Source organism: Xenopus laevis, chromosome 9_10S (genome assembly GCF_017654675.1).
Source record: "Xenopus laevis strain J_2021 chromosome 9_10S, Xenopus_laevis_v10.1, whole genome shotgun sequence".
Classification (NCBI taxonomy): Eukaryota; Metazoa; Chordata; class Amphibia; order Anura; family Pipidae; genus Xenopus; species Xenopus laevis.
Window position 1 is genome coordinate 116,778,910 of NC_054388.1, and position 14,157 is coordinate 116,793,066.

The 14,157-nt window shown below is 41.7% G+C and overlaps 1 protein-coding gene across 3 annotated transcripts in view; it reads left to right on the forward strand.

Annotated features, from left to right (window-relative positions):
* Nucleotides 1–1,609: 1,609 nt before the first annotated feature.
* Nucleotides 1,610–14,157, forward strand: part of LOC108704217 — a 59,023-nt gene continuing 46,475 nt past the window's right edge. For 2 of the 3 annotated variants that reach the window (XM_041578914.1, XM_041578915.1), the window contains exon 1: nt 1,610–1,829. In XM_041578914.1, the coding sequence (XP_041434848.1) occupies nt 1,775–1,829 (55 nt within the window). In that variant the 5' untranslated portion in view covers nt 1,610–1,774. The remainder of the gene's footprint in view (nt 1,830–14,157) is intronic. The other variant, XM_041578913.1, reaches the window with a different exon arrangement.

The window sequence follows — 14,157 nt, forward strand, 5'->3', positions numbered from 1 at the left end:
ACTCTCCTGAGATTATGAGTTCTGAATAATGAGCTCCTCCCTCAGGAATCAGCAGAGTCAGTGTAGGAAGAGATAATGAGCTCCTCCCTCAGGAATCAGCAGAGTCAGTGTAGGAAGAGATAATGAGCCCCTCCCTCAGGAATCAGCAGAGTCAGTGTAGGAAGAGATAATGAGCTCCTCCCTCAGGAATCAACAGAGTCAGTGTAGGAAGAGATAATGAGCCCCTCCCTCAGGAATCAACAGAGTCATTGTAGGAAGAGATAATGAGCCCCTCCCTCAGGAATCAACAGAGTCATTGTAGGAAGAGATAATGAGCTCCTCCCCCAGGAATCAGCAGAGTCAGTGTAGGAAGAGATAATGAGCTCCTCCCCCAGGAATCAGCAGAGTCAGTGTAGATCTTACAATCTAAGTGGATGGGAGGCTAACATACAGGTACAAATTGGAGATGAAAAAGTGCTCAAGGTAAGGCATTGTCAGTAGGGACAGGACTGGGCTAATGTTCTAGTGCTCCAGAAGGTAGGATCTTAGTTTTTTCTTGAAGAGATTGAGAGAGGATTTCTTACGGAGGAATTCAGGGATGGAATTCCAGAGGGAAGGAGCAGCAAGATAGAAGGGTTTGAGATGAGAGGTGGCAGTGGATGTGGATGGTGTGAAGAGAAGGTGACTCTGAGAAGAGCGGAGAAGATGAACAGGAACGTATAGTGAGACAAGAGAAGAAATGTAGTGAGGAGCAGAAGAGTGAAGGGCTTTGAGTGTCAGTAGAATAGTTTTATATGTTATCCTTTGCTTAACAGGCAGCCACACTAAGGATTTTAGTTGGGGTTGAGCAGGTTCCCTTTTAGGAGAGAGCAGAAGGATCCTGGTAGCAGAGTTTAAGATTGATTGGAGGGGAGAGAGATGGGAGTCAGGAAGACCAGTTAGGAGGAGATTGCAATAGTCTAAACGGGATAAGATAAGGGCATGGCTGTTGTTTGTGAAAGAAATGGGCGTATCTTGGCTATATTGCAGAGGAAGAAACATCAGGTTTTGGCAGTATCATTCATATGATTAGAGAAGGATAGATGATCCCTAAGCAGCATGTAGAGTTAACTGGGTTAACAGTCATGCCATCAATAGTAATAGTGAAATGAAGAGAAGGGCTCGGTTTGGGTGGAAAGAGCATGAGCTCAGTCTTGGCCAAGTTGAGTTTGAGGTGAGGTTGGTTCATCCAGGTAGTTAGTATAATAGACAGGTATTTAGTATAATAGACAGGTAGTTAGTATAGTAGACAGGTAGTTAGTATAATAGGCAGGTAGTTAGTATTGTAGGCAGGTAGCTAGTATAGTAGGCAGGTAGTTAGTATAATAGACAGGTAAGCAGCTTCAAATCTGTGTTGCATTATTCTCTTCTTTCCTCCTTGTGCTGTGAGAGAATTTATTATGGAGGTGACAGTGGGGGAAGATGAAGCACATGTGGTGAGGGGGGGCAGTATGCATTTGGGAGGGGGTAGCAGGGGGTCATAATAGTTTGGAGGGTCTCAGTGGCTGGGGTGGTGGGTCCTTAAAGTATCAGTCCCCCATGGTACTTGTACACCCCAGTCTAACACTACTCAGAGGTGCAGGTTGGGGGGAGGGGGTGAGTAAGTACAGGAGGATCACTTACCCTTTAATAACAAACAGGATCTTTATTACACACAGATCTATTGCTTATATGGGGGGATGTTCCCTCATTATGGGAATGTCAGTGAGTAAGTGGAAATAGAAAGTGAAAGTGATTTGAGCAGAAGCTGCAGGACATGGAGCGACAACACATTCTCCTCATTTTCCTCTTCTCATTCCTCCCCCAATCAGGTAACATTCGTCTCTTTATTATCAGCTGGGGGGCACAATATGTAGGGTGGGGGCATAGATTTATTTTGCTGCCGGAGGGTCACAGACCCCATTACTGTATGAGATCCTATGGACAGACACAGACAGTACAGGGTTAATAAGGGGAGAGGTGACAACTGAGCTGGGGGTGATTTTTGCTGCCCCTCCCCAACTTCTCATAATGACCCAGAGTTTCTCTCCCCCCCCCCATTACACAGACTTGATATTCACAACTGTATGGGAAACAATTATCAGTGTTTAGGATCAGGAGTTTGCTGTGATCCAATCAAATGATGTAACAATATCCACAATATCCACAATATCTGCTTCTGGGGCAGACAGCACCAAATACCTCATCTGCCTCTCATGGTGATACCACAATAGTGACTGTATCAAGGACATGTTTTACTTGATATAATAGTGATACCACAATAGTGACTGTATAAAGGACATGTTTTACTTGATATAATAGTGATACCACAATAGTGACTGTATCAAGGACATGTTTTACTTGATATAATAGTAATACCACAATAGTGACTGTATCAAGGACATGTTTTACTTGATATAATAGTGATACCACAATAGTGACTGTATCAAGGACATGTTTTACTTGATATAATAGTGATACCACAATAGTGACTGTATCAAGGACATGTTTTACTTGATATAATAGTAATACCACCATAGTGACTGAAGCAGGGACATGTTTTACTTGATATAATAATGATACCACAATAGTGACTGTATCAGGGACATGTTTTACTTGATATAATAGTGATACCACCATAGTGACTGAAGCAGGGACATGTTTTACTTGATATAATAATGATACCACAATAGTGACTGTATCAGGGACATGTTTTACTTGATATAATAGTGATACCACAATAGTGACTGTATCAGGGACATGTTTTACTTGATATAATAGTGATACCACAATAGCGACTGTAGCAGGGACATGTTTTACTTGATATAATAGTGATACCATAATAGCGACTGTATCAGGGACATGTTTTACTTGATATAATAGTGATACCACAATAGCAACTGTATCAAGGACATGTTTTACTTGATATAGTAGTGATACCATAATAGTGACTGTATCAAGGACATGTTTTACTTGATATAATAGTAATACCACAATAGTGACTGTATCAGGGACATGTTTTACTTGATATAATAGTGATACCACAATAGTGACTGTGTCAGGGACGTGTTTTACTTGATATAATAGTGATACCACAATAGCGACTGTAGCAGGGACATGTTTTACTTGATATAATAGTGATACCACAATAGCGACTGTAGCAGGGACATGTTTTACTTGATATAATAGTGATACCACAATAGTGACTGTATCAGGGACATGTTTTACTTGATATAATAGTGATACCACAATAGCGACTGTATCAAGGACATGTTTTACTTGATATAATAGTGATACCATAATAGCGACTGTATCAGGGACATGTTTTACTTGATATAGTAGTGATACCACAATAGTGACTGTATCAGGGACATGTTTTACTTGATATAATAGTGATACCACAGTAGTGACTGTATCAGGGACATGTTTTACTTGATATAATAGTGATAACACAATAGCGACTGTAGCAGGGACATGTTTTACTTAATATAATAGTGATACCATAATAGCGACTGTATCAGGGACATGTTTTACTTGATATAATAGTGATACCACAATAGCAACTGTATCAAGGACATGTTTTACTTGATATAGTAGTGATACCATAATAGTGACTGTATCAAGGACATGTTTTACTTGATATAATAGTAATACCACAATAGTGACTGTATCAGGGACATGTTTTACTTGATATAATAGTGATACCACAATAGTGACTGTGTCAGGGACGTGTTTTACTTGATATAATAGTGATACCACAATAGCGACTGTAGCAGGGACATGTTTTACTTGATATAATAGTGATACCACAATAGCGACTGTAGCAGGGACATGTTTTACTTGATATAATAGTGATACCACAATAGTGACTGTATCAGGGACATGTTTTACTTGATATAATAGTGATACCACAATAGCGACTGTATCAAGGACATGTTTTACTTGATATAATAGTGATACCATAATAGCGACTGTATCAGGGACATGTTTTACTTGATATAGTAGTGATACCACAATAGTGACTGTATCAGGGACATGTTTTACTTGATATAATAGTGATACCACAATAGTGACTGTATCAGGGACATGTTTTACTTGATATAATAGTGATACCACAGTAGTGACTGTATCAGGGACATGTTTTACTTGATATAATAGTGATAACACAATAGCGACTGTAGCAGGGACATGTTTTACTTAATATAATAGTGATACCATAATAGCGACTGTATCAGGGACATGTTTTACTTGATATAATAGTGATACCACAATAGCAACTGTATCAAGGACATGTTTTACTTGATATAGTAGTGATACCATAATAGTGACTGTATCAAGGACATGTTTTACTTGATATAATAGTAATACCACAATAGTGACTGTATCAGGGACATGTTTTACTTGATATAATAGTGATACCACAATAGTGACTGTGTCAGGGACTTGTTTTACTTGATATAATAATGAAACCACAATAGTGACTGTATCAGGGACATGTTTTACTTGATATAATAGTGATACCACAATAGCGACTGTAGCAGGGACATGTTTTACTTGATATAATAGTGATACCACAATAGTGACTGTATCAGGGACATGTTTTACTTGATATAATAGTGATACCACAATAGTGACTGTATCAAGGACATGTTTTACTTGATATAATAGTGATACCACAATAGTGACTGTATCAGGGACATGTTTTACTTGATATAATAGTAATACCACAATAGTGACTGTATCAGGGACATGTTTTACTTGATATAATAGTGATACCACAATAGTGACTGTGTCAGGGACTTGTTTTACTTGATATAATAATGATACCACAATAGCGACTGTAGCAGGGACATGTTTTACTTGATATAATAGTGATACCACAATAGTGACTGTATCAGGGACATGTTTTACTTGATATAATAGTGATACCACAATAGTGACTGTATCAGGGACATGTTTTACTTGATATAATAGTGATACCACAATAGTGACTGTATCAGGGACATGTTTTACTTGATATAATAGTGATACCACAATAGTGACTGTACCAGGGACATGTTTTACTTGATATAGTAGTGATACCACAATAGTGACTGTATCAGGGACATGTTTTACTTGACATAATAGTGATACCCCAATAGTGACTGTATCAGGGACATGTTTTACTTGATATTATAGTGATACCACAATAGCAACTGTATCAGGGACATGTTTTACATGATATAATAGTGATACCACAATAGTGACTGTGTCAGGGACATGTTTTACTTGATATAATAGTGATACCACAATAGTGACTGTATCAGGGACATGTTTTACTTGATATAATAGTGATACCACAATAGCGACTGTAGCAGGGACATGTTTTACTTGATAAGTGATAATGATCAGAAGTTATACATGTAATAAAGGAATAAGCAACAGCAGCTGAAATAAAATGCAACACTTGAAACACAAACTGCACTTACACTAATACCACTATTGCACTTCATATACTTCATATACTGAAACAATGGGGGTTTAACTGTATTTCACTGTAGTGCCTTGTGGACATGGGATTGTCCGTGTAAGTCTTTATACTGCCCTTATCCTGATCCCTGTCCTCATCCTCCACAGTAAAGAGTGATTGAAGTTTATCAGAGCACAAGTCACATGACTTGGGGCAGCTGGGAAATTGACAATATGTCTAGCCCCATGACAGATTTAAAAATTGAATATAACAAAATCTGTTTGCTCTTTTGAGAAATGGATTTCAGTGCAGAATTCTGCTGGAGCAGCTCTATTAACTGATTCATTTTGAAAAAAAAAATTTTCCATGACAGTATCCCTTTAATTCAAATAAGTGGCTTTTTGGCAGAGAGCCCAGAACTATTTAAGATAAACAAAGATACAACTGTAACTATTTAGGATAAACAAGTCTCACATCTTAAAGGGCAATTTCAGCTTATTTAGCAAAATTGTTCATTAGCAAAATAATACATAAAACATGGCCCTAAAACACCCAGAAATGAGCTCAAACTTTCATAACCTGCCAAATTTAGTAAAATGGACTTGGTAATTAGAGGGTGTGGCCATAAAATAGGCGGGGTCAAAAAGATCCACTGGGCAACGTGCAACTGATGTTTTTGTCCCTCTTTACATCCTTCAAATGTTGGGACGTATGTAAACTGTGCAGGACTTGTTCAGACTCTATTTCATTCTGCTGGGTCACTTTATGTCAGTTCCCTTCTATTGCTGAGACAGAGGGGCAGTTTATTGTTCACTTATACAGGATCTATTTATATAGACTGAGGGGCAAAAGTGCACTTACCCTGTGGGCCCCACTAATTTGCTACCCATCCCCCTCATTGCAACCAATTGTTCATTCACATAATGACTCTCAGTGTCAAACAGGCACATTCCAAGAAGGAAACAATAGAAGGATGTGCCGGTCCAACCTCTGGGCTGTTGTTACTGTAGGAAACTCTTATTATAAACTGGACTGTTATTTCCCATGTAATATGAGCCCTTGAGTCCTACTGGGCCCAGCTTGGCTGATTGTATAGACACAAAGGGCCTGGTTACTATAACCTGTAGAAGCAATTCGAGTACTAGAAATCCGTTTACTGTAAGTTGCCACAGACCAGAAGCTATTTGGGCCATTAGTACTTAGAATACCAGTAACTATTCTAAATCTCAGTTCTGACATGTTTTATTACATGGATCATAATAAGATGGTCTATAAATAATGATAATTATATGATATCCTGAGACTGAGATTAATTGAATTGCCCCAGTCCCTGTCACATGGGGGGGGGGGTTCTGTGTCTTTTTGGGAGTGACCAAACTGCCTCCCCCAATAAAGGGGATATTCACCTCCCAAACACTTTTTTCAGTTGAGTTGATTTCAGATTGTTCACAGAAATAACAACCTTTTTCAATTCCTTCCCATCTTTTATTTTCTACAATTTCCATAAAACTAAAGTTTAAGATTTACAGTTCCTGTCTTGGGTGTGTGAGTGTGAGTGTGAGTGAGGCAGCTGAGTGATCCAGGGGCAGGTTCCAATTGGCTGATCTATTAGTTGATCCATTTCCCCTCCCACAGCTGCTTCACATTCATAGTAACATAGTAAGTTAGATTGAAAAAAGACACAAGTCCATCAAGTTCAACCTTTTATTTTTAACCTGCCTAACTGCCAGTTGATCCAGAGGAAGGAAAAAACCCCATACTAAGCCTCTCCAATTTGCCTCAGAGGGGGAAAAATTCCTTCCTGACTCCAAAATGCAATGGGACCAGTCCCTGGATCAACTTGTACTATGAGCTCTCTCCCATATCCCTGTATTCCCTCACTTGCTAAACACCATCCAACCCCTTCTTATACCTATCTAATGTATCAGCCTGTACCCCTGATTCACTTCCCAGCTCTCCCTGTAACACCCCTTTCCCTCCTCTAATCTCATTGGCTCCCTCCTGTCTGCTGGGAGGAGCTACTGGTGAATAAAGCATCCGACCCTTCCTTGTACCTATCTAATGTATCAGCCTGTACCCCTGATTCACTTCCCAGCTCTCCCTGTAACACCCCTTTCCCTCCTCTAATCTCATTGGCTCCCTCCTGTCTGCTGGGAGGAGCTACTGGTGAATAAAGCATCCGACCCTTCCTTGTACCTATCTAATGTATCAGCCTGTACCCCTGATTCACTTCCCAGCTCTCCCTGTAACACCCCTTTCCCTCCTCTTATCTCATTGGCTCCCTCCTGTCTGCTGGGAGGAGCTACTGGTGAATAAAGCATCCGACCCTTCCTTGTACCTATCTAATGTATCAGCCTGTACCCCTGATTCACTTCCCAGCTCTCCCTGTAACACCCCTTTCCCTCCTCTAATCTCATTGGCTCCCTCCTGTCTGCTGGGAGGAGCTACTGGTGAATAAAGCATCCGACCCTTCCTTGTACCTATCTAATGTATCAGCCTGTACCCCTGATTCACTTCCCAGCTCTCCCTGTAACACCCCTTTCCCTCCTCTTATCTCATTGGCTCCCTCCTGTCTGCTGGGAGGAGCTACTGGTAAATAAAGCATCCGACCCTTCCTTGTACCTATCTAATGTATCAGCCTGTACCCCTGATTCACTTCCCAGCTCTCCCTGTAACACCCCTTTCCCTCCTCTAATCTCATTGGCTCCCTCCTGTCTGCTGGGAGGAGCTACTGGTGAATAAAGCATCCAACCCTTCCTTGTACCTATCTAATGTATCAGCCTGTACCCCTGATTCACTTCCCAGCTCTCCCTGTAACACCCCTTTCCCTCCTCTAATCTCATTGGCTCCCTCCTGTCTGCTGGGAGGAGCTACTGGTGAATAAAGCATCCGACCCTTCTTATACCTATCTAATGTATCAGCCTGTACTCCTGATTCACTTCCCAGCTCTCCCTGTAACACCCCTTTCCCTCCTCTGATCTCATTGGCTCCCTCCTGTCTGCTGGGAGGAGCTACTGGTGAATAAAGCATCCGACCCTTCCTTGTACCTATCTAATGTATCAGCCTGTACCACTGATTCACTTCCCAGCTCTCCCTGTAACACCCCTTTCCCTCCTCTAATCTCATTGGCTCCCTCCTGTCTGCTGGGAGGAGCTACTGGTGAATAAAGCATCCGACCCTTCCTTGTACCTATCTAATGTATCAGCCTGTACCCCTGATTCACTTCCCAGCTCTCCCTGTAACACCCCTTTCCCTCCTCTGATCTCATTGGCTCCCTCCTGTCTGCTGGGAGGAGCTACTGGTGAATAAAGCATCCGACCCTTCCTTGTACCTATCTAATGTATCAGCCTGTACCACTGATTCACTTCCCAGCTCTCCCTGTAACACTGCTTTCCCTCCTCTAATCTCATTGGCTCCCTCCTGTCTGCTGGGAGGAGCTACTGGTGAATAAAGCATCCGACCCTTCCTTGTACCTATCTAATGTAACAGCCTGTACCCCTAATTCACTTCCCAGCTCACCCCTTTCCCTCCTCTAATCTCATTGGCTCCCTCCTGTCTGCTGGGAGGAGCTACTGGTGAATAAAGCATCCGACCCTTCCTTGTACCTATCTAATGTATCAGCTTGTACCCCTGATTCACTTCCCAGCTCTCCCTGTAACACCCCTTTCCCACTTCTAATCTCATTGGCTCCCTCCTGTCTGCTGGGAGGAGCTACTGGTGAATAAAGCATCCGACCCTTCCTTGTACCTATCTAATGTATCAGCCTGTACCCCTAATTCACTTCCCAGCTCTCCCTGTAACACCCCTTTCCCTCCTCTAATCTCATTGGCTCCCTCCTGTCTGCTGGGAGGAGCTACTGGTGAATAAAGCATCCGACCCTTCCTTGTACCTATCTAATGTATCAGCCTGTACCACTGATTCACTTCCCAGCTCTCTCTGTAACACCCCTTTTCCTCCTCTAATCTCATTGGCTTCCTCCTGTCTGCTGGGAGGAGCTACTGGTGAATAAAGCATCCGACCCTTCCTTGTACCTATCTAATGTATCAGCCTGTACCCCTGATTCACTTCCCAGCTCTCCCTGTAACACCCCTTTCCCTCCTCTAATCTCATTGGCTCCCTCCTGTCTGCTGGGAGGAGCTACTGGTGAATAAAGCATCCGACCCTTCCTTATACCTATCTAATGTATCAGCCTGTACTCCTGATTCACTTCCCAGCTCTCCCTGTAACACCCCTTTCCCTCCTCTAATCTCATTGGCTCCCTCCTGTCTGCTGGGAGGAGCTACTGGTGAATAAAGCATCTGACCCTTCCTTATACTTATCTAATGTATCAGCCTCTACCCCTGATTCACTTCCCAGCTCTCCCTGTAACACCCCTTTCCCTCCTCTAATCTCATTGGCTCCCTCCTGTCTGCTGGGAGGAGCTACTGGTGAATAAAGCTTCCGACCCTTCCTTGTACCTATCTAATGTATCAGCCTGTACCCCTAATTCACTTCCCAGCTCTCCCTGTAACACCCCTTTCCCTCCTCTAATCTAATTGGCTCCCTCCTGTCTGCTGGGAGGAGCTACTGGTGAATAAAGCTTCTGACCCTTCCTTGTACCTATCTAATGTATCAGCCTGTACCCCTAATTCACTTCCCAGCTCTCCCTGTAACACCCCTTTCCCTCCTCTAATCTCATTGGCTCCCTCCTGTCTGCTGGGAGGAGCTACTGGTGAATAAAGCATCTGACCCTTCCTTATACTTATCTAATGTATCAGCCTGTACCACTGATTCACTTCCCAGCTCTCCCTGTAACACCCCTTTCCCTCCTCTATTCTCATTGGCTCCCTCCTGTCTGCTGGGAGGAGCTACTGGTGAATAAAGCATCCGACCCTTCCTTGTACCTATCTAATGTATCAGCCTGTACCACTGATTCACTTCCCAGCTCTCTCTGTAACACCCCTTTCCCTCCTCTAATCTCATTGGCTCCCTCCTGTCTGCTGGGAGGAGCTACTGGTGAATAAAGCATCTGACCCTTCCTTGTACCTATATAATGCATCAGCCTGTACCACTTATTCACTTCCCATCTCTCCCTGTAACACCCATTTCCCTCTTCTAATCTCATTGGCTCCCTCCTGTCTGCTGGGAGGAGCTACTGGTGAATAAAGCATCCGACCCTTCCTTGTACCTATCTAATGTATCAGCCTGTACCACTGATTCAGGGAGACAATTCCACATCTTCACAGCTCTCACTGTAACAAACCCCTTCCCAATATTTAGCTGGAACCTCTTTTCTTCTAATCGGAATGGGTGACCTTGTGTCAGCTGGAAAGTCCTACTGGTAAATAAATCATTAGAGAGATTATTATATGATCCCCTTATATATTTATACATAGTTATCATATCACCCCTTAAGCGCCTCTTCTCCAGAGTGAACATCCCCAATTTGGCCAGTCTTTCCTCATAGCTAAGATTTTCCCTTTACCAGCTTAGTTGCCCTTCTCTGTCCCCTCTCTAATACAATAATGTCCTGTTTGAGTGATGGAGACCAAAACTGTAGGGCATATTCTAGATGGGGCCTTACCAGTGCTCTATACAGTGGGACCCCCTCCTCCCGTGACTCTCTGCCCCATTTAATACAAGTCAAGACCTTATTTGCCCTTGATGCTGCTGACTGGCATTACTTGCTACAGACAAGTTTATTATCTACAAGGACTCCAAGCTCCGTCTCCATTATGGATTTGCCTAGTGCAGTCCCATTAAGGGTATAAGTGGATATTGTTACATCCCAGGTGCAGGACTTTACATTTATCAACATTGAATCTCATTTGCCACTTAGCTGCCCAGATTGCCAGTTAGTCAAGATCCTGTTGCAAGTGCCACATCCTGGATGGAATTAATTGGGCTGATAGTTTTGTCTCATCTGCAAACACTGATACATTACTTACAACACCCTCCCCTAAGTCATTAATGAACAAGTTAAATAAAAGTGGCCCCAATACTGAGCCCTGAGGGACCCCACTAAGAACCTTACTCCAAGTAGAGAATGTCCCATTAACAACCACCCTCTGTACCCGATCCTGTAGCCAGTTTCCTATCCATGTGCAAACGACTTCATTAAGCCCAACAGACTTAGTTTAGAAAGCAGTCGTTTGTGGGGCACAGTATCAAACGCTTTGGCAAAACCTCATCATAAAAAGCAATCAAATTAGTCTGACATGACCTATCCTTCATAAAGCAAACAACCTTTTCTTCAATTGAAGATATACCAGCGCTAAAAGCTCAGGGTAGACACAAGAAAGAAATGCAAACACAATATAGTGTAGTAGTTTTTAAATCGAATGAAATATATAACCACTTGTGCGGTAGTTAAACGATGTGGTTTTGGGGTCTTCCACCAAGGGGTTAAAAGGCCATTTTTCCGTGCTTTTGATAAATAGTGTGGTCACCTCCTGTGTAGGGCAGTGGGTACTTACAGACGTTTATAAATATCACCCGCATATAATAAAATCCTTTGTCCTATTCTTGGTGAGTATGTGGGGCAGTGGGTACTTACAGACGTTTAAAATTATCACCAGCATGTAATAAAATCAAATGGATACACATGTTGGAAACGTTTGTACCTAAAGGCCTAAATATTGACATAAATCTAAGAGCATTCCTATAAAGAAAAAAACAAAAAAACATTACATATATATAATAACAGTAGCCCTCTTATATATAATTAGGGATGTAATTAATGAAATTAGGCAAGATGTGGAATGTTGTAATAATGAATATACTGCCTTTTATAATGAATATACTGTTTTAAATATGTATACACAAGAATTCCAGTTTGGCCATGGTTGCTCATGTTAACCTCAACTGAAGGCGCTGTGTGATACCATCTCCATGGCAACCATAGACTGCTATACCACATATAAGCCAAATTAATGATATGCCAAAGGACAGGCTAATTTATTCTTTTAGATCGCTAAGAAACTTCATCTTAATCTTTTTCCAATAGCTTATGCCATTATCGTGTAATGTAGATTGGCGGGTTGCCATGGAGACGCGTGCGTTCCAAATGAAGAAGAGGTGCGCATGCGCGTCCATGGTTAAGCTCCGTCTTAAAAAGGCGCATATGCGCACTAAGAAACTACAAGCCTTGAGAAAGTCGCAATAGACGAAACGCGTCGGCTGAGCAGTGACGTCATCAGAGGGGGACCAGGATCAGCGTGTCTTACCAACAAACGCCAGGCAAAACTTAACATCTAAATGGACCGCAGGACTTGAGAAACCCCAATGCTAACTGCTTTTTATGCTTATATTAAGCACACACATGTGAGTGCAATTTATGTTTTTATCTTTTTAATCTATTAAAGAAGTTTTTACACGATTTTAGCATATGCTTTTTAGAAACCTGGAGCTTACCAAGACTGGGATAAAGGATTTTATTACATGCTGGTGATAATTTTAAACGTCTGTAAGTACCCACTGCCCCACATACTCACCAAGAATAGGACAAAGGATTTTATTATATGCGGGTGATATTTATAAACGTCTGTAAGTACCCACTGCCCTACACAGGAGGTGGCCACACTATTTATCAAAAGCACGGAAAAATGGCCTTTTAACCCCTTGGTGGAAGACCCCAAAACCACATCGTTTAACTACCGCACAAGTGGTTATATATTTCATTCGATTTAAAAACTACTACACTATATTGTGTTTGCATTTCTTTCTTGTGTCTACCCTGAGCTTTTAGCGCTGGTATATCTTCAATTGAAGAAAAGGTTGTTTGCATTTTGGTCGATCTGAGGGAGAACAGGTCATATACCGGCAAAGGGAGTGAACTGCAGAACCTTGGGATCTTGCCTTCCATTTACCTATCCTTCATAAAGCCATGCTCATTGCTGCTCATAATGACATTCACTAGGACAACATTTTGAATGTGATCCCTTAACAAGCCTTCAAATAACTTGCCCACCACAGATTTCAAGCTTACTGGCCTATAATTGCCAGGCTGAGATCGTAATCCCTTTTTAAATATTGTAATAACATCAGCTTTATCTCCAATCCATAGGCACCATACCAGATGACAGTGAATCTGAGAAAATCAGAAATAGGGGCTGGTCTAAAACTGAACTAAGCTCTCTTAGAACCCGAGGGTGTATGCCATCAGGCCCTGGAGCCTTGTTTAATTGTTATTAAAGCTTCATGGATCATATCCTGAGTCAGCCACTGACTAGATTGAGCTGAGCCATTAGTGCAGTTATAAAGTGAGCCTGGGAACTCACACTCCTCTATTGTATACACTGAAGAAAAGAACTGATTTAACACATTTGCCTTTTCTGTATCTGTTACAACCATACTGGTGCAATTATTTAATGGATCAACACTCTGAACCTGCATCTTTTTACTATTAATATATTTAAAAAACTTTTTGGGGTTAGTCTTAGCCTCTGCCGCAATGCACTCTTCATTTCCTTTCTTAGCCTACCCGATTGCTGATTTCGATATTTAGTATAGTCTTTATATTCATTAAATGCAGTGTGCTGCCCCAGCAGTTAAAGTTATCAGGGTTAGAATATATATATATGTTTAATTGCTTATGTTTATATGCATACCCATTGTTATGCTGCCACCTACTGACCAAGGCTGTATTGCAAGCTGTTAAGTTCCTTGTTTGCAAAACACTCCCATTCCCTTCTCCTTATGTGTGATGTCACTTCCTCCCATCATCCTCTTGT